This window comes from Callithrix jacchus, chromosome X, assembly GCF_049354715.1.
Source record: "Callithrix jacchus isolate 240 chromosome X, calJac240_pri, whole genome shotgun sequence".
NCBI classification, from domain to species: domain Eukaryota; kingdom Metazoa; phylum Chordata; class Mammalia; order Primates; family Cebidae; genus Callithrix; species Callithrix jacchus.
Window position 1 is genome coordinate 22,048,198 of NC_133524.1, and position 27,251 is coordinate 22,075,448.

Below are 27,251 nucleotides of genomic sequence, written 5' to 3' on the forward strand. Positions count from 1 at the left end.
CTTTACTAGCATTATACATACTGTTTTGAATACTGAAAGCAATTAATGTATGACATGGTACAGTAAAAAATGGACTTGGGTGACAGTTAAAAGATTCATGGCCCATTTCAAATTCTGTCAGTTATGAGCTGTGTAACATTGAGGCAAGTCGTTTAGCCTTTCTGAGACTCACCTTTTGTTTTCAGCAAAATAAGAATAATTACAAATTGTCCTATAAATCTCAAAGAAAGTTTGGAAAGAGCAGGAGATATATTCTTTGGGAATAAATTATTAGTATTTTAGACCCTCTGCCATTTACTACCCTAACATGTTTCTACATCCTTCTCCTTTAACCTTTCTTTAGGGATGAAAAAGGAAACCTTCCTTGTGAAGACCTTAGAGGACATATGGTAGGCAAGCCAGTACATAAAGGATCGGAATCACCAAATTCATTTCTGGATCAGGAATATCGAAAGAGGTTTAATATTGTTGAAGAAGATACTGTCTTATATTGCTATGAATATGAAAAAGGAAGATCAAGTAGTCAAGGAAGACGAGAAAGCACCCCGACTTACGGTAAGAATTCTTCTATGTTTATATAAGAATATATGTCTAGCATGGGAATCTCAACTTCCTTTAATAGGTTTTTGGGTTATGAGAGCTACTTAGGAGCTTTTTAAACTTTATAATTGATCTGTGTCTGTCATGTGCTTCTAAGTGGAATCTCCATAATATGAGACATGATACTAAAAATTTTTCTAGGTTTTCAAAAGATAAGAAAGAACAGTCAGTAACATTTTAGCTCATAATGATTTACAAAAATCCTTTTAGCATCATATGTACTTCTTGTATGTTAGATGTTGCCAGTCTGGAAATATTCAAGAGTTAGTTTTTCTTTTCTGTTTTTTAAATGAATATTCACTGTTAACATAACATTTAAAATAGAATTATCTCCTTATTCCTCAGGGATTTTAAGAAATAGAATTTTCTGGGAAAATTCTCACCTCAGTTTTTTTTTAAGAAGCTGTAAAATTTATTTGACATTAGAGTGGAGGTGGACTTTAAATAGAATGGATGAACATAATGTATTTAAGGCAAAAATGGACCTAGAGTTATGATGGGCCTAGGATTGTTTTAATCTTTGATTCATGACTGAAGAAGTAACCCAGTCACAAATACTTAAAAGTATTACAGTATATCTGAAAGATTTGCAGATAAAGTTGCTTAAAGTAGTAAAGCTTGTGGTTCTTTTGCAAGAATTAATGGATTTAATTGAAAGTCTCTGCCCTCCCTTTCCAGTTTTCAAATTTATAATTTTTAGTGAGGGTCTTATACTTTGAGGAAGGGCAGCATCCCTGCTAATTAGTTCAATGGGAACTAAGTAGAAGCAAAGTTGTTTTTAACTCCCTCTTTCTATCCATACTCCTCACTTGTGGCCATCTGCCTCCCTCCTTTGGTCTGAAAAGAGCAGTTATCACATGTCTTCATATACATGTCTTATTACCTTTCAGGTCTTTGGTAATAAGTATAAAAGAAAAATTTTCCCCAAAATGATCCTAAAGAATGGGAACCATACTTATTTTACTTTGTGTTATTCTCTATACATGTGCTTTTTAATCATAAGAATAAATAATACATTTTAACAAACTCCTCAACTACACTACTCTAGTGGCAATTAACTGTTAAGTATTGAAGATATTTGAACCTTTACTTTTCTCCGCTACTATATTGTAAACTTGCAATATAGAGTATAGAGGCCTGTAATCTTTACCATCCCTACCCTTGCCCCATAAAATAATATGAAGTTTTTATTCTTATTCATTCATTCCACAAGTATTAATTGAATACCTATTACTGGATAGACAGTAATGTATATCAATTCTTCTTTATTTGTGTCCCAGTATTATCTGGCTATTTTCCACTTAGGTTTAAGTAGATAATTAATGTTTAATTTAAGAGAAATTATAGTCACCAAATAAAAGTAATTGGTTACTGATGACTTTATTTTTAAAAATGTTTACTAAGTTCTTACTTGAATGGCTATAAACTGGTAGGCCCTGCAGACTACAGTTTCAAGCACCTAATGCCATCATGTGTGACAAATCTCCCCCAGTAGAATAGAATACTGTTTAAATATTAGAAAATTTATATAGCCTATAAATACTTGATATCTTTTTGTAAACAACTTAGGGGAAAAGAACTACATATATACTTGAGAGAGAAGGAAGCAAGCAGCATTATTTGTCTCAGTATCAATTTTAACTTAAGCTTTTTAAAACTGATACGTAATTGTAAATATTTATGGGATACAGAGTGATATTTTGATATATGTATACAATTTGTAATTATCAAATCAGGGTAAGCATATTTTTCACCTTAAACATTTATCACTTCTTTGTGTTGGGAACATTTGAAATCTTCTCTTCTAGCTATTAGAAATTATATAATAAATTATTGTTAACTATAATACTAGAACTTCTCTCATGTAGCTGTAATTTTATATCCATTAACCAATTTCTTCCAAATCCCCCTCCTACTCACCCTCCTCTTCTCAGCCTCTAGTAACCACAGTTCTAGACTCTGTGAGCTTAATGTTTTTAGCTCCCACTTGCAAATGCAAACACGCAGTGTTTATCTTTCTGGGCCTAATGTATTTTACTTAACATAACGTCTTCCAGGCTCATTCATGTTGCTGCAACTGACAAGATTTCATTCTTTTTTAGAGCTGAATAATATTCTTTATATATATTCTATATATAATATTCATATATATATCACATTTTCTTTATCCATTAATCTGTTGATAGACACATAGGTTAATTTTCATATCTTAGCTATTGTGAATAGTGCTGCAATACACATGGGAGTACAGATATCTCTTTGACATACTGATTTCCTTTCCTTTGGACATATACCCAATAATGTGAATGCTGAATTGTGTGGTAGTATTAGCCAACAATTTTTTTTGAGCACTTTAAATATATCATCCTGTTCTTTCTTTGTCTGTAAAGTTTCTGCTGAGAAATCCACTGTTATTCTGATGGAGGTTCTTTTTACGTTTTTCTTACTGTTTTTAGAATTTTTTCTGTGTCTTTGATTTTTGACAGTTTGAATATAAGATTTGGAGAAGACTTTTTTGGGGTTGAGTCTGTTTGAGGTTCTTTGAGCTTCCTGTGTGTTTGTATGGCCTATATCACTTACAAAACTTGGGAAGATTTTAGCTCTTATTTCATTAAATAGTGTATTAGTCAAGGTTCTCCAGAGGGACAGAACTAATCGGATATACGTATACATGAAAGGGACTTTATGAAGCAGAATTGGCTCACACAATCACAAGGTGAACTCCCACAATAGGCTGTCTGCGAGCTGAGGAGTAAGGAAGCCAGTAGTGGCTCAGTCCAGGTGCCAAAGCCTCAAAAATAGAGAAGCCAACAGTGCATCCTTCAGTCTGTGGCTGAAGGCCTGAGAACCTCTGGCCAACCACTGATATAAGTCCAAGAATCCAAAGGCCAAAGAACCTGGAGTCTGATGTTCAAGGGCAGGAACCACCTGGCATGGGAGAAAAATGAAAGCCAAAAGACTTAGCAAGCCAGCTTATTCCACCTCCTTCTGCCTGCTTTTTCTAGCCATGCTGGCAGCAAATTGGATAGTGCCTACCTACATTGAGGGTGGATCTTCCTGTCCCAGTTCACTGACTCAAATATTAATCTCCTCTGGCAACACCCTTACAGACATACCCAGAAACAACACTTTGCATCCTTCAATCCAATCAAGTTGACACTTAATATTAACTATCACCAATAGGTTTTCTATGTCTTTTCCCAATTAATTTACTACTGGAACACTCAAATTCAAATGTTTGGTCACATTATGGTGTCCCATTTGTCATGTAGGCTTTCTTTATTCTTTTTTCTTTCTTTTTTTCTGACTGGATTATTTCAAAAGACCTGTCCTTATATTCAGAAATACCTTCTTCACCATGAGGTAGTCTGTTGTTGAAGTTCTCAGTTGCGTGTTTTTATTTCATTCACTGAATTCTTCAGTTCTAAGATTTTTGTTTGGTTCTTTTTTTTGTTTGTTTGTTTTTGAGACAAAGTCTTGCTCTGTCACCAGGCTGGAGTGCAGTGGTGCAGTCTTGGCTCACTGCAACTTCCGATTCCCTGGTTCAAGCAATTCTCCTGCCTCAGCCTCCTGAGTAGCTGGAATACAGGCATATGCCACTACACTCAGCTAATTTTTGCATTTTCAGCAGAGATGGGATTTCACCATGTTGGCCAGGATGGTCTCAATCTCCTGACCTCGTGATCTGCCCACCTTGGCCTCCCAGAGTGTTGGGATTACAGGCGTGAGCTACCCACCCTGTTTGGTTCTTTTTTATGATTTCTATTTTTTGTTGAATTTCTCATTCAGATCATGAATTGTTTTCCTTATTTTGATGAATTGTCTGTATTCTCTTCTATCTCTCTGATTTTCCTTAAGATCATTATTTTGAATTGCTTTTCAGGTCATTTCATACATTTTCCTTTCCTTTGAGGTATATTGCTAGAGAGTTGTGTTCCTTTTAAGTGTCATATTTCCTTGCTTTTTCATGTTTCTTGTGTCCTTACATTGATATCTGTACAACTGGTGAATCAGTCACTTCTTTTAATTTTATGGGTTTGCTTTCATAGGGAAAGACTTATTTTTGCATATGCATTCTATAGTGTCAATTGGGTAGGGTGCTTTGTTTTTGGTTGCATTTGTGCATAGTAGTGTAGTCTCCATGTGATTTTTTTGGCTGTAGTCACTCTTGTATTCTCCAAAGTTTTTTTTTTTTTACTTTTGAAACTGAAACAAATATAACCTTAATGTAGATACTTGTAGATACATCATTGGCGATTCCTCAGTACAACTTGAAGATAGTTTCAAGTAAATAACTGTCTAATGTATTTACCTTTTAAAAATTAAATGTTAAATAATAAAACCTATATGTCAGGCAAAGGACTATGTGGCCATAATTTTCCCAACAATTAATTCATTTGTTAAGTCATTCAACTAATACTTGTTGTATACATAAAGTCAGCCAGCCACTGGGACACAAAAATGAATAAATCCATGAATTCTAATTACCCAAAGGGAAGAAACAAATAAGTAGATGCATCACAGTCATGTCAGGTCAATTGGAAGGTATGCACCAAGTGCTGTAGTAGCCCAGGAAGTAAAGCCTCATAGTTTGCCTTGGGAGTCAAATAAGTACACATGACATTTATGCTGGGTTTTAAATGATGGATAATCCTTTCATCCAGGGTTTTTAAATGCTAGTCATCCCACCAAATAACTGGTACCTTCTCAAATGTAGATCAGAGATCTGAAGGTTTGTCTCAGTATCTCAGGCCAGACCTTAAAGGCCCCAACAGAAATTACTTCAAACCTTCATAAGCAATAATCAATGACAACTTCTTTATTTAACCTATAAAATAATGCCATTACCTGGACTCCCAAGTACAATAACATTATCTTGTTTTTGGAAATGATGATAATGAAAGTACATAATCGTGCTGAAATATATTGTTAAAAACAACCCCTAAAATATGAAAAAGTTCATACTTGACATTTTCTGGAAATAATGGTAATTTAACCTCTTAGCACTTGTGTGATACCTTAAAATACACAATGTAAGTCTTTTATCCTAGAGTGTTCAATTTCTGTTCTTAGTGAGAAAAAAACCCTAACCTTGAAGTATGTGATTTTAGCCACCATTTCTCTCCTATTCACTTCCCAGATTGTCTGTTTACTCAAAGAGAGTTTAGAGTTAAGATAAGAAGAATATGGGTAGGATTTTGAGAAGCAAAAGAGATATGACACAGTTCTTTATATGTGCTTTCAGTTGAATATGTTGTAGTTGCTGTATTTTCCTTGTACATTCATATTCTAAATTTAGACATATAAGAGAAAAATAGGGAAGCTCTGCTATTAAACAGTGACAAAGAAGCATAGACATAAAGAAAAATATTTGAAAATATCTTAATAATGGCTTTTAAAGTATGTTGTTTAACCAAGGTTCTCGTGTTATACCATGGACCCTCTAGTTGTTAAGAATGAGTTAAAAGAAGCACGTACAGGTATTTACCCTAAGCAATTACACAAAAACATTATGGCCCCTCTAGAAAATAAGTAAATATAGTAAGTCTTCATTTAACATCATCCACAGGTTCTTAGAAACTGGGACTTTAAGCAAAGTGATTTACAGCTGATCCCAATACCATTTCCTTCAATGTCATTTTGTTATAACAATAAGGAATAAGATGGTTTTGTAATCTGTGGTTTCACTTTAAGTCCCAGTCTCCAAGAACCTAGAGACTACATTAAGTGAGGACTTACTGTAATACCTGTTGAGCTTTCAGATATGCCAAAGTGTTCTAAGCATTTAAAAGGCATTAATCCATTTAATCCTCACAACAACCCTATGAGGTATGTACTAATAAATTCTTTGTTTTACAGATGAGAAATCTAAAAAACAGAAAGATTAAATAACTTACTCACTAGTAAGTGATTGAGCTAGGATTTAAGTACTCATGGATATTTTTTTGACCCTTACCAGTGGTAATGCTAGCTAAATGTGATGAAAATAATTCTTTAATTGTAGGTAAATAATTTCCAAAAATTACAATACTCATTCTAAATTCAAGAATTTGACTCCAGCAAAGCAGAACTAGGTCTGATTTTATATGTTCTTGTGTATGTTGTTTTAAATTTACTAACACTATAATGAGCATGCATTTACATAGATATGAACCTGACAGGCCTTAGGAAAAGACTGCTAAATTGAGATGTAAAATAAGCAATAGTGTGTTGTGCCCTTTATAAATCAAAAAGCATGAAATATGTTTACTTTCCTAAAAAGATAGAAAAGAATAATTTCTGGAAACATGGATACCAGTAGCAGAAGAAATCTAGATTAGTAGTTACTAGCATTGGCTGTAGCATCAGCCATAGTTGGTAATTTTGTTTGCCATCTAATTTTTCCAGTGTGTCCTTGAGGATGTTACTCTAGGCTTCAGTTTTCTAATTAAATTAATATGATAATATCTGCCTTGTAGAGTTTTTGTGAGAGTTTAATGATAAGATGTGTAACTTGCCTCAGTGTCCAGTATGTTGGGTGTTTCTTTTCATTATTGTCATTATGACATAGAAACTTTAATGTGAAAATAGAAGCAGGGAAAAGATGGCATTAAATTATTTTAACTATTATAGAGTCTCATTGCTCAGGCCTCAAAGGCAAAGGCTCAAATTTGATGAGATCAGTTGCTTGGCAACTTTCAAAATGGTAATATTTCCCATCAGCTTTTCCATTTTGCTTTACATGGACTTCTTGCCCTTGCTATTTCATCATAACACATTTCTATGCATGGAAACCTGCTAAAAGGTAGACACAGTTGGCTGAGTCCCTTTGTGGCCATGAATGGTCATCTTTTTTAAGAATAGGAGGAAAACATACCTTTTAGCAATAATATCACCAAATAGTATTGACTTGAAGATAGGAATTCCGACCTTTTCTGATTTATTGAAAATCCGGGACCTCACAAAAAGCACAGGAATGAATGCAAACTTGATATTTTAGAAATTATTCTCATAAATGTTATTCATACACATTGTACATTAAGGAAAATTCTTTTCTGTAACATTATACTTGAACATTTTCTACATGAATAGTTGTGACAAGAAAAAATCAAATACCATGTTCTTTTTATCCACATAAATGGCAAATGGCTTGAATGACCTATAGTAGCATGATAAAGGCCCTATGAACAATGACATCATAAACTGAGTTTTATCAATGTGAAGTTAGGATAGCGTCCATAGGTTCCAGGGTCTCTTATCATGCTTCAACAGACCCTTTCTCCTTGTCTTACAAATTCACTTTATTTTCAGGGCAGTTAAATTATAATCAGTAGCATTATTTCAAACTTTTCTTAAAGGATCAAACACTTAAAATGCATTCAGGCTTTTTATTTCCAAATACAAGTCTCCTCTCTGTCCTGTGATTTTAAAATGTAAATAATCTTCCTTATCAGGTAAAAGTTTAGCTGTCATTAATCAGCTATTTTGGAGACAAAAGAAAATAGGATTCTATCCGTGAGAAATTTCTGTGTTCAAGTAAAATGTACCATTTCCAAAGAAGAAATAACTATAGAAATAGAAATTAATGATTCAAAAATGAAGAAATATGGGATCTGTACTCTATTCATGGGAATTCTTATTCTTTTAGACTTACTAAATAAATTTCATAAAGATGACATGTTGGTTAGCCTCACAAAACAATTTTGAGCATCTAGTTTATGGTGGTTAGGAACCATGTAATTGATGGAAAAGCAGTTCGACAATATTTTGACATAGAAATAGAAAGTAGTCTGTTTATAATGTAAACATTAGAGTAATCATCTAGGGAAGGCATTCTTCCTTAAATTGTACAATTTTACTGATGGAAATAGAAGATCATGAATTATGAGGTGAAACAGACTTGAATTTGTTATAACAGCTTGGCTTTTAATAGCTAATTGATCTTGATCTTGAGACTTAACCTCCCTGTATTTTTGTTTCCTTATCTGTAAGATGGAATAGTAATACTACTCATAGTGTTTGTGTGAGGATTAAATGAGAGTATATATGTCAAGTACTTAGCAGAGTTCTTGCCTCACAAAAACTACTTAAGAAATATGGTGCCTTAGATGGTATAATAAATGCTTGCTGTTCATAAATAAAAGTGTCCCAAAGATTTTTGAAGTCTCCTGTGGAAGGACTTACTTAGTAAAAGACAAATTGGCTAGAAATCTTTCCACATGTTTGGTCCCTCTACCAAGCCAATAACTGGCCAGTTATAGGAGTTAAAAGAAATATGAGTAGAGCTTTTTGATTTCTTTTGGTTTGATTTTGCAAACCAAAGTAGAAGGAAGAATGGTCAAATAGTTAATAACACTGCAAACTGCCCTTATCCAAATCCTTTTAAGCTCTAGTATAAAAATCATCAGCACATATGCTGGATTAGAAGGGCCCAGTTACAACCTCCCATCATCAGGAATCTGAAAACAGTTCAGCCCTCCCATCTTTTTAAAGTTTTTGATTAGTTGCTTAAAAAATGGAAGAAGAGGCCAGGTGTGGTGGCTCAAGCCTGTAAATCCCAGCACTTTGGGAGGCCGAGGCAGGTGGATCACGAGGTCAAGAGATCGAGACCATCCTGGTCAACATGGTGAAACCCCGTCTCTACTAAAAATACAAAAAAAGTTAGCTGGACATGGTGGCACGTGCCTGTAATCCCAGCTACTTAGGAGGCTGAGGCAGGAGAATTGCTTGAACCCAGGAGGCGGAGGTTGTGGTGAGCCGAGATTGTGCCATTGCACTCCAGCCTGGGTAACAAGAGCGAAACTCTGTCTCAAAAAAAAAAAAATGAAAGAAGAATGTAATATATAAAACTAATAAAAGAGTTGGAGAACCTTAAAGAAATTAAACTGAGGAAGAAAAGATCATTCTGAAAGAACTCAAGGTACTAGGTAATAGATAAAACAGTAAGATTAAGAAAAAGAACTATTGGTGACTGGCGAGATGGCCCGATAGGAACAGCTCCAATCTGCAGCTCCCAGAGAGATCAATGCAGAAGGTGGGTAATTTCTGCATTTCCAACTGAGGTACCTGGCTCATCTCATTAGGACTGGTTAGGCAATAGGTGCAGCCCATAGAGGGAGAGCAAAAGCAGGGTGGGACATTGCCTCACCTTGGAAGCACAAGGGGTCGGGAAATTCCCTCCCCTAGCCAAGGGAAACCATGAGGGACTGTATCATGAGAAATGGTACATTCTGGCCCAGATACTGTGCTTTTCCCATGATCTTTGCAACCAACAGACCAGGAGATTCCCTTGGGTGCCTACACCACCTGGGCCCAGGGTTTCAAGCACAAAACTAGGTGGCCTTGTGGGCAAACACTGAGCTAGCTACAGGAGTTTTTTTTTTTATTTCATATCCCAGTGGTGTCTGGAACACCAGCAAGACAGAACTGTTCACTCCCCTGGAAAGGTGGGGGAGGGGTTGAAGGCAAGGAGCCAAGTGGTCTTGCTCAGCAGATCACACCCCCAGGGAGCCCAGCAAGCTAAGCTACACTGGCTTGGAATTCTTGCTGCCAGCACAGCAGTCTAAAGTCAACCTGGGACACTCGACCTTGGTGGGAGGAGGGGCATCTACCATTACTGAGGCTTGAGTTGGTGATTTTCCCCCTTATGTTGTAAACATAGCCACCAGAAAGTTTGAACTGGGTGTAGCCCATCATGGCTTGGCAAAGCAGCTGTAGCCAGACTCTCTGTAGAGTCTTCCTCTCTTGGTAGGGCATCTCTGAAAGAAAGGCAGCAGCCCTAGTCAGAGGCTTATAGATAAAACTCCCACCTACCTGGGACAGAGCACCTGGGGGAAAGGGGGCACTGTGGGTGCTGCTTCAGCAGACTTAAATGTTCCTGCCTGTCAGCTCTGAAGAGAACAATAGATCTCTCAACGCAGTGCTCAAGCTCTGCTAAGGGACAGACTGCCTTCTCAAGTGAGTCTCTGACCCCTGTGCCTCTTGACTGGGAGACACCTCCCAGCAGGGGTTGACAGACACTTCATACAGGAGGTCTCCAGCTAGCATCTGGCAGGTGCCCCTCTGGGACGAAGCTCCCAGAGGAAGGAACAGGCAGCAAGCTTTACTGTTCCGCAACCTCCACTAGTGATACCCAAGCAAACAGGATCTGGAGTGGACCTCCAGCAAACTCCAGCAGACCTGCAGCAGAAGGGCCTGTTAGAAGTAAAACTAACAAACAGAAAGGAATAGCATCAAAATCAACAAAAAAAATCCACACAAAACCCATCTGAGGTTCACCAACATCACAGACCAAAGGTAGATAAATCCACAAAAATGTGGAAAAACGAGTGCAAAAAGGCTCAAAATTCCAAAAACCAGTTGCTTCTTTTCCTCCAAAGGATCACAACTCCTCGCCAACAAGGTAACAAAACTGGATGGAGAATGAGTTTGATAAATTGATGGAAGTAAACTTCAGAAAGTGGGTAATAACAAACTTTTCAGAGTTAAAGGAGCATGTTCTAACCCAATGCAAGGAAGTTAAGAACCTTGAAAAAAGGTTAAACAAATTCCTAACTAGAATAACCAGTTTAGAGAAGAACATAAATGATCTGATGGAGCTGAAAAACACAGCACAAGAACTTTGTGAAGCATACACAAGTATCAATAGCCGAATTGATCAAGCAGAAAAAAGGATATCAGAGATTGAAGATCAACTTAATGAAATAAAGCATGAAGACAAGATTAGAGAAAAAAGAATGAAAAGGAATAAACAAAGCCTGCAAGAAATATGGGACTATGTGAAAAGACCAAACCTACATTTAATTGGTGTCCCTGAAAGTGACCGAGAGAATGGAACCAAATTGCAAAACACTCTTCAGGATATTATCTAGGAGAACTTCCCCAACCCAGCAAGGCAGGCCAACATCAAATTTAGGAAATACAGAGAACACCACAAGGATACTCTTTGAGAAGAGCAACTCCAGGACACATAATTATCAGATTCACCAAGGTTGAAATGAAGGAAAAATGTTAAGGGCAGCCAGAGAGAAAGGTCAGGTTACCCACAAAGGGAAGCCCTTCAGACTAACAATGGATCTCTCTTTGGAAACCCTACAAGCCTAAAGAGAGTGGGGGCCAATATTCAACATTCTTAAAGAAAATAATTTTGAACTGAGAATTTCATATCCAGCCAACCTAAGCTTCATAAGTGAAGGAGAAATTAAATCCTTTACAGACAAGCAATGCTGAGATTTTGTTAACACTAGGCCTGCCTTACAAGAGCTTCTGAAGGAAGCAGTAAATATGGAAAGGAAAAACTGAAACCAGCCACTGCAAAAACATACCAAATTGTAAAGACCATCGATGCTATGAAGAAACTGCATCAACGAATGGGCAAAATAACCAGCTAGCATCATAATGATAGGATCAAATTCACACATAACAATATGTAAATGTTCAATGTAAACAGGCTAAATGCCCCAATTAAAAGACACAGACTGGCAAATTGGATAGAGTCAAGACCCATCAGTGTGCTGTATTCAGAAGACCCATCTCACGTGCAAAGACACACATAGGCTCAAACTAAAGGGATGGAAGAATGTTTACCAAGCAAATGGAAAGCAAAAAAAAAAAAAGCAGGGATTGCAATCCTAGTCTCTTAAAACAGACTTTAACAAAGATCAAAAAAGACAAAGAAGGGCATGACAATGGTAAAGGAATCAATGCAACAAGAAGAGATAACTATCCCAAATATCTATGTACACAATACAGGAGCACCCAGTTTCATAAAGCAAGTTCTTGGAGACCTACAAAGAGACTTAGACTCCCACACAATAATAATGAGAGACTGTAATACCCCACTATCAGGATTAGATCAATGAGACAGAAAATTAGCAAGGATATTCAGGGCTTGAACTCAGCTCTGTACCAAGTGGACCTAATAAACATCTACAGAACTCTCCACCCCAAATCAACAGAATATACATTCTTCTCAGCACTACATCACACTTATTCTAAAATCGACCACATAATTGGAAGTAAAACACTCCTCAGCAAATACAAAAGGATGGAAACCATAACAAACAGTCTCTCAGACCACAGTGCAATCAAATTATAACTCAGGATTAAGAAACTCACTCAAAATTGCACAACTACATGGAAACTAAACAACCTGCTCTTGAATGACTACTGGGTAAATAACAAAATTAAGGCAGAAATAAATAAGTTATTTGAAACCAGTGAAAACAAAGACATAGCATACCAGAAACTCTGGGACACAGCTAAAGAAATGACCACAGGAGAAAGCAGGAAACATTGAAAATTGACACCCTGACCTCACAATTAAATGAACTAGAGAAGCAAGAGCAAACAAATTCAAAAGCTAGCGGAAGACAAGAAATAACTAAGATCAGAGCAGAACTGAAGGAGCTAGAGACATGAAAAACCTTTCAAAAAAAATCAATGAATCCGGGAGCTGGTTTTTTGAAAAAATTAACAAAATAGATAGACCATCAGCCAGACTAATAAAGAATAAAAGAGAGAAGAATCAAATAGATACAATAAAAAAGTGATAAGGAGGAGATCACCACAGATCGCACAGGAATACTAACTGCCATCAGAGAATACTATAAACACCTCTACGCAAATAAACCAGAAAATCTAAAAGAAGTGGATAAATTCCTGGACATGTACACCCTCCCAAGACTAAACCAAGAAGAAGTTGAATTCCTGAATAGACAAACAACAACTTATGAAATTGAGGCAGTAATTAATAGCCTACCAACCAAAAAATAAAAATAAAAAAAAACTCAGGACCAAATGGTTCACAGCTGAATTGTACCAGAGGCACAAAGAGGAGCTGGTACCATTCCTTCTGAAATTATTCCAAACAATAGAAAAGGTGACTTCTCCCTAACTCATTTTATGAGGCCAGCACCATCTTGATAGTAAAACCTGGCAGAGAACAACAAAAAAAAAGAAAATGTCAGGACAATATCCCTGATGAACATTGATGCAAAAATCCTCAGTAAAATACTGAAAAATTGAATCCAGCAGCCCATCAAAAAGCTGATCTACCACAATCAGGTTGGCTTCATCCTTCAACATGCACAAATTAATAAACATAATCCATCATATAAATGGAACCAATGACAAAAACCATGATTATCTCAATAGATGCAGAAAAGGCCCTCAATAAAATTCAGCACCCCTTCATCTGATCTTTTCATGCTAAAAACTCTCAATAAACTAGGTATTGATGGAATGTATCACAAAATAATAAGAGCTATTTATGATACCCACAGCCAATATCATACTGAATGGGCAAAAGCTGGAAGCATTCCCTTTGCAAACTGGCACAAGACAAAGATGCCCTCTCTCACCACTCCTATTCAACATAGTATTAGAAGTTCTAGCCAGGGCAATCAGGCGAGAGAAATAAATAAAGGGTATTCAAATAGGAAGAGAGGAAGTCAACTTGTCTCTGTTTGCAGATGACATAATTGTATATTTAGAAAACCCCATCATCTCAGCCCAAAATCTCCTTAAACTAATAAGCAACTTCAGCAAAGTCTCAGGATACAATTTTAATGTGCAAAACTTACAAGCATTCCTATACACCAATAATAGAGAAACGGACTAAATCATGAGTGACCTCCCATTCACAATTGCTACAAAAAGAATAAAATACCTAGGAGTACAAATTATAAGGGATGTGAAAGACCTCTTCAATGAGAACTACAAACCACTTCTCAAGGAAATAAGAGAGGACACAAACAAATGGAAAAACATTCCATGCTCATGGATAAGAAGAATCAATATCATTAAAATGGCCATACTGCCCAAAGTAATTCACAGATTCATTGCTACCTCCATCAAGCTACCATTGACTGTCTTCATAGAATTAGAAAAAATGCTTTAAATCTCATATGGAACCAAAAAGAGCCCATATAGCCAAGACAATCCTAAGCAAAAAGAACAAAGCTAGAGGCATCATGCTACTAGACTTCAAACTATACTACAAGGCTACAGTAACCAAAACAGCATGCTACTGATACCAAAACAGACATGTAGACCAATGGAACAGAACAGAGGCCTCAAAAATAATGCCACACATGTACAACCATCTGATCTTTGACAAACTTGACTAAAACAAGCAATGGGGAAAGGATTCTCTACTTAATAAATGGTATTGGGAAAACTGGCTAACCATATGCAGAAAACTGAAACTGGACCCCTTCTTTACACCTTATATAAAAATTAACTCAAGATGGATTAAAGACTTAAACATAAGACTTAAAACCATAAAAACCCTAGTAAAATAAAATAAAATAAAAACAAAAACCCTAGAAGAAAACCTAGGCAATACCATTCAGGACATAGGCATGGGCAAAAACTTCATGATTAAAACACCAAAAGCCAAAATTGACAAATGGGATCTCATTAAACTAAAGAGCTTCTGCACAGTGAAATAAACTATCATCAGAGTGAACAGGCAACCTACAGAATGGGAGAAAATCTTTGCAATCTATCCAGCTGACAAAGGGCTGATATCCAGAATCTACAAGGAACTTAAACAAATTTACAAGAAAAAAACAACCCCATCAAAAAGTTGACAAAGGATATAAACAGACACTTCTCAGAAGAAGACATTTATGCAGCCAACAAACATATGAAACAAAGCTCATCATCACTGGTTATAAGAGACGCAAATCAAAACCACAATGAGATACCATCTCACACCAGTTAGAATGGCAGTCATTAAAAAGGAAACAACAAATGGTGGAGAGGATGTGGAGGAATAGGAACACTTTTACACTGTTGGTGGGTGTATAAATTAGTTCAACCATTGTGGAAGACAGTGTGGCGATTCCTCAAGGATCTAGAACCAGAAATACCATTTGACCCTGCAATCCCATTACTGGGTATATACCCAAAGGATTATAAATCATTCTGTTATAAAGACACATGCACACATATTGCAGCACTATTCACATTAGTAAATGGAACTAATCTAAATGCCAATCAATGATAGACTGGATAAAAAAAAATGTGGCACATGTACACCATGGAATACTATGCAGCCATAAAAAAGGATGAGTTCATGTCCTTTGCAGGGACATGAATGAAGCTGGAAACCATCATTCTCAGCAAAGTAACACAGGAGCAGAAAACCAAACACTGCTTATTCTCACTTATAAGTGGGAGTTGAACAATGAAAACACATGGAGCAGCGAGGGGAACATCACACCTCAGGGTCTATCATGGGGTGGGGGGCTAGGGGAAGGATAGCATTAGGAGAAATACCTAATGTAGATGTCGGGTTGATCTACATGGCACATATATACCTAGGTAACAAACCTGCATGTTCTGCACATCTATCCCAAAATATAAAGTATAATAAAAAAGAAAAATAATATAAAAGTGTCAGGCTATTAATACGTAGATAAAATACAAAGATTATGAAACCAAATCAACAAAGCTAATACAACTATTAGAGGGAAAAATATACTCTTCAAATGAATTAATCAAAAAGATATGAACTAGATGAAACGATATTCTCTTATGAGTAGAATAGGAAAGCTAAGAAGAGAAACAGTCTGACTCAGAGATTCTCATCTGGGTTTAGTATTGCCCCCCAGGAGACATTTGGCTATTTCCAGGGACGATTTTGTTGTCACATTTGTGGGGAAAGGTTGCAGACCAAGGATGCCACTAAACATCCTGCAGTGCTCAGGACAGCATCCAACAAGAATGATCTGGCCTGAAATGTCTGAGAAACCCTAGCCAGGGTTTCTTAAGAAGAATTTTAATTTTACTTAAGAAGAATTAATTTACAAATAAATTGAATACAGAGCAGATACTAGAAAATCAAAGTTAGAGGCCTTATATGGCACAGAGCTGATTGCCTTATATTTTTTTGATTCAAACAACCTGGGAAGTTATTGCCCTGGAGAGATATACTTACATTTATTCACACTTAGCATATTCTCTGGGCAGAAGTATTTGTTTAAGGTTGTTAGTGTCTGGGATTACCTAACCTATTCTAAATAGAAAATCTAATCATAACATCTCCTGGAGCAGGAGATAATACATTTATCCCTAGTCAAAATCAGAATACATTTTTCCCCATGGGGAAAATAACTGTAATAAATGGTAGCTAGGTAAAATTTAAATAGGGCTATTTATATTAGCCTTCAGATCACAAAATGACTTAAATAATCCAGCAATTTCCTAATTTCCTTAAATAATCTAGCTATTTCTTTTACAGGCTATCTTTCAGAGCTAGTGATCTCCAGATCTCCAGATCACTAGCTCTGAAAGATAGCCTGTAAAACAAAAAGGTTATATGGTTAAATAAGAAGGAGAAGTTTTTCATAATTTAGGCCCCTCTTGGAGATTAATAAATGCACATTCACATACTACGTATTTGAAAGTTTTGTTGCATTTGGGTTAATTTACTGTTTCCCAAATATATTTGTACATTAAATCCCTTTTTTGATCACACAGCATTTTTCAGCTTCCCAATGGAACTAATGTTTTATGGAGTATATTTTGGAAATCATTGTAAAAAACTTTCGCAGCTGCTCTTAAAGACCCAAATACCAGTGATACGATTTCTATGTGTCTTAAGTTCCAAACAGCTGACTTACAAATAAGCATTTGGAAAAACATGTATTCTTGATGTTTAAGCCTGCCCAGCAGTTGGATTGTTGAATGTCATCTTTGTTCTTCATTCTTATCTTGCAGAAAAGCCATATGTAAACTACTTTCTAGAGTAAATCTTATTTGTGATAAAAGTTCAAACTAAAGTAAAAAAAAACTACCTAGAAAGATCATTACATGGTACTTCAAGCCATTTGTGGAATTACTGCTATCACTGCAAAACAGTTTTCTAGAAATCATGGAAGAAATAGATCCTTGGGAATAGAAAATGTCAGGTGTAATATTAAGTGTTAAAAAAAGAGATAAGTAGGGCCGGGCGCGGTGGTTCACGCCTGTAATCCCAGCACTTTGGGAGGCCAAGGAGGGTGGATCACGAGGTCAAGAGATCGAGACCATCCTGGTCAACATGGTGAAACCCCGTCTCTACTAAAAATACAAAAAATTAGCTGGGCACGGTGGCACGTGCCTGTAATCCCAGCTACTCAGGAGGCTGAAGTAGGAGAATTGCCTGAACCCAGGAGGCGGAGGTTGCGGTGAGCCGAGATTGCGCCATTGCACTCCAGCCTGGGTAACAAAAGCAAAACTCCGTTTCAAAAAAAAAAAAAGAGAGAGATAAGTAAAAATTATGCACTGATTAATGACTAGAGACATTAGAACAAATAAAACAGTATACAGCCATTTAAAAATATACATATGACAACTTAGCATTGTTTTATAAGCAATACATCATGTCAAACCAGTTTATTTGCCATCATTGTTAAGGTATTGGACCACAAACAAAAAGTTGCATCCGTGGTTTATGTGCTAATCCTCCATTAGTTCTTCACATAGCCTTAGTATTTTGCAAGAGTTGCAGACTGGCTGGGAGGACACTTAAACAAACAAACAAAAAACTAGGAATCATACATGCCATTAGATTTTTTTAAGAAAAATTAATTGGATTTTTGTCTAATGTAATGACTTAGAATGATACATCACCAAGGTTATTTGATGTGGTGAAAACAGGTGTGGGATAGGAACTTGAACGTCTATTCATGGACTGACTCCAACTGTTTATTACGCTGAAACTTCTTTACATTTTTTTTTTCACTGATTATCTGTGAAATCCTGAGAAACTAACTTTGGTCTGTCTTATGTTGTCATCTCTACCTTTCTTGCTGGCTTCACTAACAAGTAATGGTCTCAGAAAAATAAGTGAAAGGAATTGTAAAGTTATTACAGGATGTCATTTATTTTCAAATAAGAATGTTCAACTAGTTTACCTTATCTTTTTTACTTTTCATGAGAAAAAGTGTCTTCCATATGCTAATAGGATTTACAAGACACCCTGCTTTACTAATGTTTTTTAAAACTAGACTGCTTTAATTTGCAGTTTTTTAACTTGAGAACTGCATGCTTTTAACCAATAATATTTACATGCCTGTGTCATCTTTCTTGTTCACATTTGTATTAATGCTGATCACAGCAAAGAGCCAAGTATTTTAGCATAGCTCATTTTATACCAACCAGAGCCTTCAGAGGACCCAGAACTCTTTTGCCACTTAAACAGTATTTAAATCATCTAAATATTTTCTCATTCCTCCCATACCCCTCTAATGTAGAGAAATTGTCAGTATGCACAGAGACAACATTTCAACTAAGAAAATCCCGTCTTTCTAAAATCCAGTGTGTATGTATAATTTGTTCGCTCTCTTGGTAGAATATTCACAAAAGGTGTAATTTGGTTCAAAATATAATTAGCCTTGAAATTAAGTGTTAAAAGTGCCACATAATTTTTTGATGCAGTTCAGTATTTTCTCTTGGTACAATATTTACAAAAGATAATTTGGTTCAAAATATAATTAGCCTTGAAATTAAGTGTTAAAAGTGCCACATAATTTTTTGATGCAGTTCAGTATTTTCTCCTTTAGCAATTCTTTCATGTTACTTCCCATTTAAAGTATATATCACTTTTAGAAAACAGTAGGAAAATACACAACCACAATGGAGCTTATTCTTGGAAATTAGTTTTTTTAACTTTTAAGTTCAGGGGTACAAGTGCTAGATTTTTACATAGGTAAACTTGTGTCATGGGGTTAGTTATACAGATTATTTTATTACTGAGGTATTTAGACTAGTACCCATCAGTTGTTTTTCTTGATCCTCTCCCTCCTCCCACCTTCCGCCCTCCAAGAGGCCTCAGTGTGTGTTGTTCCTCTCTGTGTCTATGTGTTCTCATCATTTAGCTCCTCCTTATAAGTGAGAACATGCGGTATTTGGTTTTCTCTTCCTGTGTTAGTTTGCTAAAGATAATGGCCTCCAGCTCCATCCATGTCCCTGCAAAGGACATGATCTTGTTGGGTTTAATTTTTTATTTTTTTGAGACAGAATCTTCCTGTGTCGCCAGGCCTAGGCTGGAGTGCAGTAGCACAATCTTGACTCACTGCTTCAATCAATTCTCCTGCCTTAGCCTCCCAAGTAGCTGGGACTATAGGTGCACGCCACCATGCCCACCTAATTTTTGTATTTTAGTAGAGACAAGGTTTCACCATGTTGACCATGATGGTCTTGATCTCTTGACCTCATGATCCGCCCACCCTGGCCTCTCAAAGTTCTAGGATTACAGGCATGAGCCACCGTGCCCAGCCGATTTTGTTCTTTTTTATGACTACATAGTATTCCATGGGTTATATATGCCACATTTTCTTCATCTAGTCTATCATTGATGGACATTTATGTTGATTCCATGTCTTTGCTATTGTGAATAGTGCTGCAGTGAACATACAAATGCATGTGTCTTTATAACCGGATGACTTCTATTTCTGTGGGTATATACCCAGTAATAGGATTGCTGTGTTGAATAGTATTTCTGTCTTTAGGTCTTTGAGGGATTGTCACACTATCTTCCACAATGGCTGAACTAATTTACACTCCACTAACAGTGTATAAGAGTTCCTTTTTCTCCACAGCCTCACCAGCATCTAACTTTTTTTTTTAACTTTTTAGTAATAGCCATTTTGACAGGTGTGAAATGATGTATCATTGTGGTTTTGATTGGCATTTCCCTAATGATCAGCAGTGTTGAGCTTTGTTCCATATGATTGTTGGCGGAGTGTATGTCTTCTTCTGAAAAGTGTCTGTTCATGTCCTTTGCCCACGTTTTTATGGGGTTATTTTGGAAATGAGATTTTAACTGGTTTTGTTCTGCATCAATGAAACTGAAAAGATTTTTAAGTTAATCAATACAAAGCTTATATTTGATTTGTATTATTTATAAGTCATTAAAGTTAATCCTTAAATAATTGTATTGAAATGTTTACAAACCAATTTTTTCAATCTCTTTTATCCAAAAATAAAATTTTAAAAATACAGCTATAAAGATCAAATTGTTCATTCTTATTTTACTGGATCCCGATATGTTACCATTATCCTTTAAAAATTACTGACTTTTCATTTAATTCCATTTTACTTCCTCTTTAAAAGTGTGATTCTCTACCTTAAGTAACCCCAGGATGTTTTCCTAGAAATTCAGTCAGCCATCTGAAAGTAATTTTTTTGTCTGGTATTTGGGGTTTTTGATGGGTGTATGTGGCAAGCATATAGCTTAACTAGACTTACTATACTCATTTTCATCAAAATATTGGCTAAAATATTCAGAACACATGTGTATATGTGTATACTTTTTTTGAGACTCTCAAGAAAGCTTTTTTGTGAGCATTAAAGGGCATGTCAGACTTATGAAGAAATTTCTTTGCAATTTTTTTTAAACTTTTGACAACTGTAAGAGAGGATTGCTTCTAAGGTGCTGCTTATTACTCTGAAACTTAATAATTTTAGCATGATTTTAGAGAGTTTTTAAAAGTGATACAAATGAAAAAGGCAGCAATTCAGTGGTGTTTCAATAGACAACTTAATATGGGAATGTTTTTGGATAAGAAATAAAGAGACAAATTAGTTCTGACTTGATTGCCAAGCAGTTTTGTAAAGCTAAATTTGTCAGAAAAATGAAGAGGGTTGGTGAGGGTAACATATTTGCCTTAGAACGAAGGAAGAGGGAGGAAAAGAAGGAAATGGAAAATTAAAAGGAAAGAAATGGAAAGTATGAAAATAGAAACTAATGATATAGCTTGGATCCTTTTCTGTCTAGTGTCTTAGGAAAGTCCCCTATTTACTTTCTTAACAAGCAATCAGTTAAAAATTGAGCAGTTACTGTGTTTAAGGTACTGTGCTAAGTGTGGGAGATAGCACTAAGTAGACAGTAGAAAAGTCTGTCTTTCCTCATGAAACTTAGTCTAGAAGCATGACAGAATTCAAGTAACTAAATTAATAAATACTTATGTGACTGTAATTGGCATGCTACAAAGAAGAACTTTGAGAGGAAATGAGACAAACAGAGAACCCTGACCTAGAATGAGAGGCCAAGGATTGTGTCCCTAGGGAAATGACATTTTTGCTTAGCTCTGAAGGATGCATGTGAATTTATGATGAGAAGAGGTGAGGAAAACCAGAGGACAGAGTCCTACGGTGCTGGGTGAGGGAAGTGTTTCAAGGAGGGAGTAATACTCAGTGTTAATGCCTTATATACATCAGAAAAGTCAAGGACTCTGAGTATTGTCTATTGAATTTAGCAACATGGAAACCTTAGCATCCTTGACTATAGCAGTTTTGGTGGGATAGGGGTGGCAAGAGCTTAATCAGAGAAGATTTAAGAGAGAAGAGGAGGAGAAGAATTGGGGACTGCACATATAAAGAAGCTTTCTACAAGGTTTTCTGTAAAGGGGAACAAAAAATAAGGTGGTAGCTGGGTAGGGGTTTGTGGAGTAAGGAGGGCTACTTTTTTAAAAATGATTGGAGAAATTATAGCATGTTTATGTGCTGATGGGAATGACTGAGTAGAAAGAGAAAAGTTGATGATGCAGAAGAAAGAAGGGAGGATTGCTCAAGGAATGCCCTTGAGTAGGTCAGAGGGAATAGGACCCAAGGAGCAACCCAGTAATTTGAGATCTCCCTAATGTCACAGTACAGCATCATAAGTATTGTATATAAGCTAAAGGCACCAGGAAAAAGCTTAGGGAGCCCAGAAAGAGAGCAGTTAACTCTGCCAAAGGGGATTGTAGCATTTGTGATATTGCCTGAAAATGCTTTATTATCTAAGGTAAAAATTAGTTTAGTTTTGAGCAATATTGCACACTAGCATTAAAGCATAGCAATTTTGTATTAAAATACAGTAATTTGGATATATTATTATAAAGCACTCCATCATTGTCAGTATTCTTAAAAATGTATTTTGTGTTCCATTTACTTAATTGCAGCTGGATATAGGCCATAATTTTTAAAAGCTATCTGCCATCAATTTCATAATAAAATTCAGAAAATCCAAAAAATTTTTTTTCTGTGTGCCTCTATAAAAAGTTATTTTTTTACCTTTACCATATTTATTAGAATACAGTAAGAAATACAGTGCAAAATTCCTGCCTCTATGGAGATGCCAGTTTAAAAACTCTAGATTTGCAACAGATATTAAAGGCCAAATAAAATAATGTTTGTATTATGAGGCACTAGTACAGTGGTATCACAAGGCTTATGATAGGGTGCCAAAGGAACTCTGTAATTAACAAATGTTTTATACTTAAAGGAATAAGAAGAAGTAGTCAGCAAAAAAAAATTTTTTTTTTTTGGAGATGGATTTTCGCTCTTGTTACCCAGGCTGGAGTGCAATGGCGCGATCTCGGCTCATTGCAACCTCTGCCTCCTGGGTTCAGGCAATTCTCCTCCCTCAGCCTCCTGAGTAGCTGGTACTACAGGCACGTACCACCATGCCCAGCTGATTTTTTGTATTTTTAGTAGAGACGGGGTTTCACCATGTTGACCAGGATGGTCTCAATCTCTTGACCTCATGATCCACCCGCCTCGGCCTCCCAAAGTGCTGAGATTACAGCAAAATTTTTTAAATAGGCTCTAATCCTCGTTTTCTTGATTATATTCTTTACTTTTACTACTAATTCTTACCATGAATTAGTAATCTTAACTTTTCCACCTCAAAAACCAATATATTACCGTGTAAAGACATGTCTTAAACTTTTCCAAATTACTTTTCAGACGTTTATGTTTTATTTATGTACATTTACACAGGAATGGGTCAGATGTATTTAATTTTATTAAACCAATCAATTTGTATTAAAGCCTTAAACAGTAATATGAATATAAACATGCTTTGCATGTATTAATAATAGTGTATATTTGATTTGAGTCTAACTATAATACTTATTAGTACTCTTAGCTTTGTGTTTTGTTTCACTGGTGTTTTACCAGCAGCACTAAAACATCGAATCATAAAGTTCTCTTTCCATTTGAACTTTGCTGTCTTGTGAAATGAAAATGCTGCTATGTGCAGGTAGTAGCAAACATATTTTCAAGCTGTAATCAATGATCTGTATATTTGGAATTAGAAATAATTTAAGCCATGGTCTATTTCTCAATCTGCCATGAACGGCTATTTATGCAAAAATGTTACCTTATGTTATTAGTTTAACTGCTTTATTAAGTCTACTTCAGAATTTTAGCACAATTAAAAATCAGTACTTATAAGCAGTATTATTTGTTCTACCTAAATCAATAGTATACTTTATTTTTTAAAATACTTATTTTTATTTGTTGCTGTCTATAGTTTTTTTTATAACTAATAAAAGCAAAACCTGATGTTCTCCAAAAGTAAATTTTAGTAAAGCTTTTTCTCCCAGTTTTTTTTCTAATTTAATATATTTTCCTTCAATTGTGTGCTAGTGATACACAGTATAATTCTGTTTAAAAAGTCACTCCCGGAAAAGTCAGTGTTAAAAACCTTCTACGTAATTGTTTCTATGGCTAATTATACAACCAGACATATCAAGGGCTTAATTACATGCTTCAGTGACTTAGCTCCATTAGAATTTCAGAGATGGCACAAAATACAATGAAAACAATTATGTATTTCATACTCTGTGTGTGAAGTATGTTTCTTCTTGTTTTTGTGCACATGTTTGACTCCAAACAACCAATTTTCAAAAAGTATCTAAGTAACTTTTTAATATATATATAATATAGAGAGCAAGTAAAATAATTAACTATTTATTGGATTTTCACTTTTCAAAAGATTTTTTTGGTAACATGTAAAAACAGTGCTAGAGCTGTTAATTGCTTCAATTTCAGTGCCCGTGCTGAAGTAGAGTTTATTTTTAAAACCAGATCCTAAAGAAATAAATTGTAGATATTTTGAAAACCAGCATTCATAACATTGAAAATCTGGAGGACTGGCTGTGCAAAATGGTAGAAATAGACATAACAAAAAGAGACCTTCCCTCAAACCCTTACCGTACCTTTGTTAGGCACAATATTGACCTGGATCTATAGATGGCTATTGTGAGACCTAGGTTCTTCTTAGCTTAAAATAATTTCAACAAGAGACACACAGCAAAGGAGGTGTAGCGTAGAGCAATTTATTACAAAGGACAAAAAATATGAAAGTTAGGTGCAGAATAGATAGTGCATGCTAAGAGAAGATTCAGGGAAGACTGCTCCTAAGGATGAGACCACCATGACTGGCACTAGGGAGACTCCCTTTATGGGAGTCTACATGATTATTCATAAAGGGATGGGAAGAAGTGTTGCTAGTAAGCATGTTCTTGGTGGTCCTCTGGGTGCACATGCACAGTAGCCGTACATGCTTGTTCATACATTGCAAGTCTCATTAGCATCTTAAATCTCTACCCAGGGGTTTGTTATTTACTATTATAATAAACAAAGGGTCAGTCTGAGAGCAGATGTAATCAAAATGCATATGCTCCCTGGGGGGGAAATTCCCTACTATAGATAGCTGTGTTTGAATGAGCTGGACTACAATGTGAATGCTGGGGCTTATTGTGTTAACTGTATGGTCACCATGTGAGGACATGTTTACTTCCTTGACTACCTATCCTGCCTCAGATCATCTCACTCAAATTCCCTCTATAAAAGAGCAGAGAAATACTGTTAGATAATTTGGAATATTAGGTGATCATTTATAAAGTTGTTTGCATACCTTGAAAAGAAGCCATTAAATAAATACTACATTTTTGGCTCATTAGTAATTTTATCATGTCCAGTTAATTCCTCAGACTTTAAAAGAGCTTAGCAAAACAGACTAAACTGTATCAGTGTTCACAATAAAAAGCCGTAAGATTGATACATTTTCCTTAAGAACAGAATTAGAATTCTCCTAATAGAATTTTTTAAAACACAATTGAGTGACTGTAATAATCAAAATTTAGCTGTGCAAGGAGGGAAGTTGCAGGGACAGAAGGTGATAGATACTGAAAAGTGGTGCATTCGGTATTAATAGATTAAAGGAGGAAGAATTGTTGGACTTGGAGTACTGTAGGGAGTATGCTAGAAATAAAAAAGGTAGTAGTTGGTAAGTGGGATATTTAAAGGGATTGCAGCCTTTGCAGATGAGATTAAGCATATGACTACAAGAATGAGTGTAGGAGAGAACCTCAAGAAACTGAAAGGCCAGAATCTCAGAGGGTGAATATTGAAGTCACCAAGAATTATGACAGAAGTAATATTTGAGTCCCTGGGTTTAAATCCTGATACAATGCAGTTACCAGGTATGTGTCCTTGAGCACGTTACATAACCTGTTTCCTCATCAGTGAAAATGAGGATAATGTAGCATATTTCTCTTAATTAACATGAGTATATAATTTGATACTTATAAAACTCTTAGTATGTGATATATGGCAAATGATATATACATTTTCTATTATCATAATGATAATAACCATCATTATTTGTATGATCCAGTCCTGTGTGAGTCTCTGCTTTTCATTCACTAGAAATTTATTAATCAACTATTTCATACCAGGCATTGTGCTAGGTATCCTGTTAAAGCTTTCGAATTATTTTCTTTGGCTGTTTTAGGCTTCAGGAATTTCAAGTGGAACAAAAATAATACACTGCAACCTCACCAAAATAAAAGTTATTATTGAAGTCTTTGCCATGAGTTCTCCATGATGAAGTGAAATTTAGTAAGGATACAGACCCAGGGGGAAATGGGACAGACCAAAGCAGTGATTACTTGGATCTGCAAACGGGGCAGGCTCACTGTAGCAAAAGAGATGCTTAGAAACAGATTTAGCTATAGGACATGAAAGAGAATCTAACCATATTTTTGAGGCATGGTGGTGTCCAATATGTATGTTGATAGGAGTTAGGAAGCAGCAAAGATAAAAAGTTATCCTTGTGGTGTTCCAACATGAAGCAGTGGATGGTACCAATGGATGGTCTGATAGGTTAAACACAGAGAGCTACCATCTTGGAGGTTGGCTATCAAGATATAGACACTTGGGCATTAGGAAATAATATAGAGATCCAGTTACTGAAAATAAAATAAAATCACTTATTTGATTATTCTCTTTGAAAAAAAAGCGACAGTCTTAAAGTCTGGTGTTCCTAAGAGAGCTAACCTAGGCTATTTTCATTATTATTTATAAAAAGTACTTTAAGTTTGTTTTATCACCTGGCCATAGGCAGTTTCACCTTCTGGCTCAAAACACATTTTCTCCATCTACACAAATGCCAACCGTAATGTTGCATAAGAGTGAGTGTGTTTGGTAGACTTTAGCTGAAAATCAGTGTAAGTTTAAGCAGACATGGGGAAGAAAAACAATGTGATATGAACTTTGTTCTCTGTGTTTAGGCAAGCTACGACCTATATCTATGCCAGTGGAATATAATTGGGTGGGGGACTATGAAGATCCAAATAAGATGAAGAGAGATAGTAGAAGAGGTAAGTGTTATAGAATTTCAGTGTAGGCTGGGTTGTTTCAACAGTAAGCAGATTTAAATGTTCTGTAAATAGATTGTTATGGCTTCAGTGGAAAACTTGATTCTATCATTGATTTTTTGTACAACAAAACCAAGTCAGACCAACATTTGACTATCTTGACCCAGTATTAAATAGATATTGTCTCTGAATGACTTCTAAGGGGTTCAGGGTAGATAAGTACAGTGTTAAAAGTGAATATCTAATTGT

General features: G+C 35.8%; 1 protein-coding gene across 8 annotated transcripts in view; it reads left to right on the forward strand.

Annotated features, from left to right (window-relative positions):
- CNKSR2 (connector enhancer of kinase suppressor of Ras 2) overlaps positions 1 to 27,251 on the forward strand; it is a 304,807-nt gene that overhangs the window by 180,648 nt on the left and 96,908 nt on the right. For 4 of the 8 annotated variants that reach the window (XM_054251174.2, XM_054251176.2, XM_054251178.2 and 1 more), the window contains 2 exons: positions 344 to 555; positions 26,916 to 27,005. In XM_054251174.2, coding sequence (XP_054107149.1) covers positions 344 to 555; positions 26,916 to 27,005 — 302 coding nt within the window. The remainder of the gene's footprint in view (positions 1 to 343; positions 556 to 26,915; positions 27,006 to 27,251) is intronic. The other 4 variants (XM_054251175.2, XM_054251177.2, XM_054251179.2 and 1 more) reach the window with 1 other exon arrangement.